Source organism: Aedes albopictus, chromosome 2 (genome assembly GCF_035046485.1).
Source record: "Aedes albopictus strain Foshan chromosome 2, AalbF5, whole genome shotgun sequence".
Classification (NCBI taxonomy): Eukaryota; Metazoa; Arthropoda; class Insecta; order Diptera; family Culicidae; genus Aedes; species Aedes albopictus.
In genome coordinates this window covers 208,782,644-208,785,225 of record NC_085137.1, presented here as the reverse complement: position 1 = coordinate 208,785,225, position 2,582 = coordinate 208,782,644, and the positions used below count along the sequence as shown (strand labels likewise).

The 2,582-nt window shown below is 44.0% G+C and overlaps 1 protein-coding gene across 1 annotated transcript; it reads left to right on the top strand.

Annotated features, from left to right (window-relative positions):
- Positions 1 to 605: 605 nt before the first annotated feature.
- LOC109415045 (probable ribosome production factor 1) lies at positions 606 to 1,923 on the top strand. The gene has a single exon (XM_019688894.3). The coding sequence runs from the start codon at positions 758 to 760 to the stop codon at positions 1,862 to 1,864; it is 1,107 nt and encodes a 368-aa protein (XP_019544439.2). The 5' UTR covers positions 606 to 757; the 3' UTR covers positions 1,865 to 1,923.
- Positions 1,924 to 2,582: the final 659 nt, after the last annotated feature.

Sequence of the window (2,582 nt, the reverse complement as noted above, 5' to 3'; positions counted from 1 at the left end):
AAACTTGAAATTCTAGATTTCTCTTAGTTTATGTTTATTAAATATTGATAGAAAATTTCAGAACAAGCATTGGTGGAAGTCACTTTTCTGATTTTTGTCCGCCTGATATCCTACACGGAACCGCCAAACTACCCAAAATTGAGTTCTTTTGACGCAATCCCATAGTTCGGCCCAATAAGCCAAATTTGAGTAAATCGATTAAACTCACACTAGGTAAATTGCCTTCACCTCCAGCAAAAACATTTACTTAAGAGTAGGTAAATTCAACCCAAGACTCCCCCTCATTCGACCCAAATTTGAGTAAACCTGCATTTACCCAAAATTGGCTTATTGGGCTCAAGGACCCCCGTTGGGTAGATGCATCTCTGTTTGTTTTTGACAACATCGGTGAGGGAAAGAGGGAAAACAACCTAATTTTGGGTAACTAGTTTATTCGATATACTCAGCTTTGAGTAAAATAGACCCAAAAATTAGGTAGTTTGATTTCTCCGTGTAGTGCGCTGCTTCCTTCCTGATTGAAAGGCCCAGTAAAGTCAGAAACCTTACATTTAGGACAACCTCACTGTTTACCGAACGAACCATGATCTAACGTCAAAATCTGACTCCACACTTTACGGCGCTGCAGTTTCAAAACAAATCAACGTGGTTCCTTCACCTTCAGTTATTAGTAGTGAAATTATTGTCAGCAAATTAAGCAAAATATCGCTCAAACTACGCTAATTTACTAGAACATAAGTCTTATTCACGGTGCCGCAAAATGTCTAGTGACAGCAGCAGCGATTCCGACATGGAAAGACCCCAGCAGAAGCAGGAACAGCCACCGAAAAAACGCAAACGTCTGCAGGACTATTTGGACGAAAAGGCCGCTCGTGAGGCGGCCGAACGTGCCGAGGTGGAATTGAAAAGACGGCGGAAGAGCGGATTGGACGTTGACGATGAGGAAGCCGAAGAAGTAAGTTACCCCGTTATCAATCCGTTGAATTTCATCAAGAACAAAGAGATACGGTCGAAACAATTCAAACGACTTCAAGGCTCCAAGAAGAAGGAAGAAAAGGCCGCCCGGAAGGCCAGAAAGTTGGAAGGTGGTCCAAAAACTACCGGTCACACTATCGAGAGCTTGCGGGAAAAGGACCAGACATCGTTGGCACATGCCACGGAAGACGACAACGAGGAGATTGCAAATGATTTGGAGAATGACGAGTTCAACGAGTATTACAAGAAGACGTATGAACCCAAAGTGCTCATTACATACAGTGCGACCCCGCATACAAGGACTCGGAAGTTTGCTGCGGAACTGGAAAGGATATTGCCGAATTCTTTGGTCCATGCTCGTAATAAGGCAAGGTTGAAAAATGTCTGCAAGAGCGCCATACGAGAAGAGTTTACGGATTTGGTCGTCATCAACGAAAACAACAAACAACCGGAGGGACTGCTGGTCATTCATTTGCCGGAGGGCCCCACGGCGCATTTCAAAATCAGCAACTTCAAATCATTGAAAGACCTGAAGAAGAGACCATCGAACATTACCAGCCATCGCCCGGAAGTAATTCTCACCAACTTCAGTACCCGGTTGGGTTTGACCATTGGTCGGATGCTGGGTGCGCTGTTCCACTACGAGCCGGAGTTCAAGGGCCGTCGGGTGGCCACCTTCCACAATCAGCGGGACTACATCTTCTTCCGGCACCATCTGTACGAGTTCGACAAGAACGGCAAACGGGTGAAACTGCGCGAACTGGGACCGAGGTTTACGTTGAAGTTGCGCTCGCTGCAGCAGGGATTGTTCGACAGCAAGTGCGGCGACTACGAGTGGATGATTACCAACAAGCGGCACCAGATGGAGAGCAGGAGACGGTTCTTCCTGTGATGGGCGGGTCTCCCTTGGTTGCTTTTGTTTTGGCGATTAATATAATGTAAGTACAATTATCAGTTGATTACTTTATTTCATATCACATTTCCTTGAAATGATTACAAGTTTGAGAAATACATATAGCATAGGTACTTCAACGCTGGCTAGTAGCCAGCGTTCATTTAGGGAATAATGGGGCAAGATGGCCACTCCGTGTTTTAAGCATTGATTCGCAACATATTTTTTGCGTGGGTGATGACTATAAACAATGAAAAATGTTTATGATATGCGAAAAAGTAATAATTAGTTGGAAAAAGTCACTATAAAATAGTGTTTGAAATTTGAGTGCTTGAAAACAGAGTTTTCTTTTAATAATCGGTCATCTGATTTTAAGGGTAAATAATAAAATATCATCGTTTATCCCTGAGCTTGGATTGGAACCAGTCGTCGATCGGCTCCACTCCAACAAGACGATGTAACCTCTGTAGTTGGATGGAAAGTGCTCAGATCCAGAATCATTTTGAGCAAGCGATTCTGCTTGACTTGGACTTTCTTCCGGTAAGTGAGAGCGCAGTCGTACCAAGCAGAAAACCCATATGAAACCGTAGGCCGGAAAACGGTTTTGTATAGCAGGATTTTGATGTTGGAGCGTTGGAGTCCAATCGAGATCCCCTTCTGGCAAGCGGATACAACATTCTAATGAGTTTGTCGACTTTTTGAAGGCAGTTGAATTTTA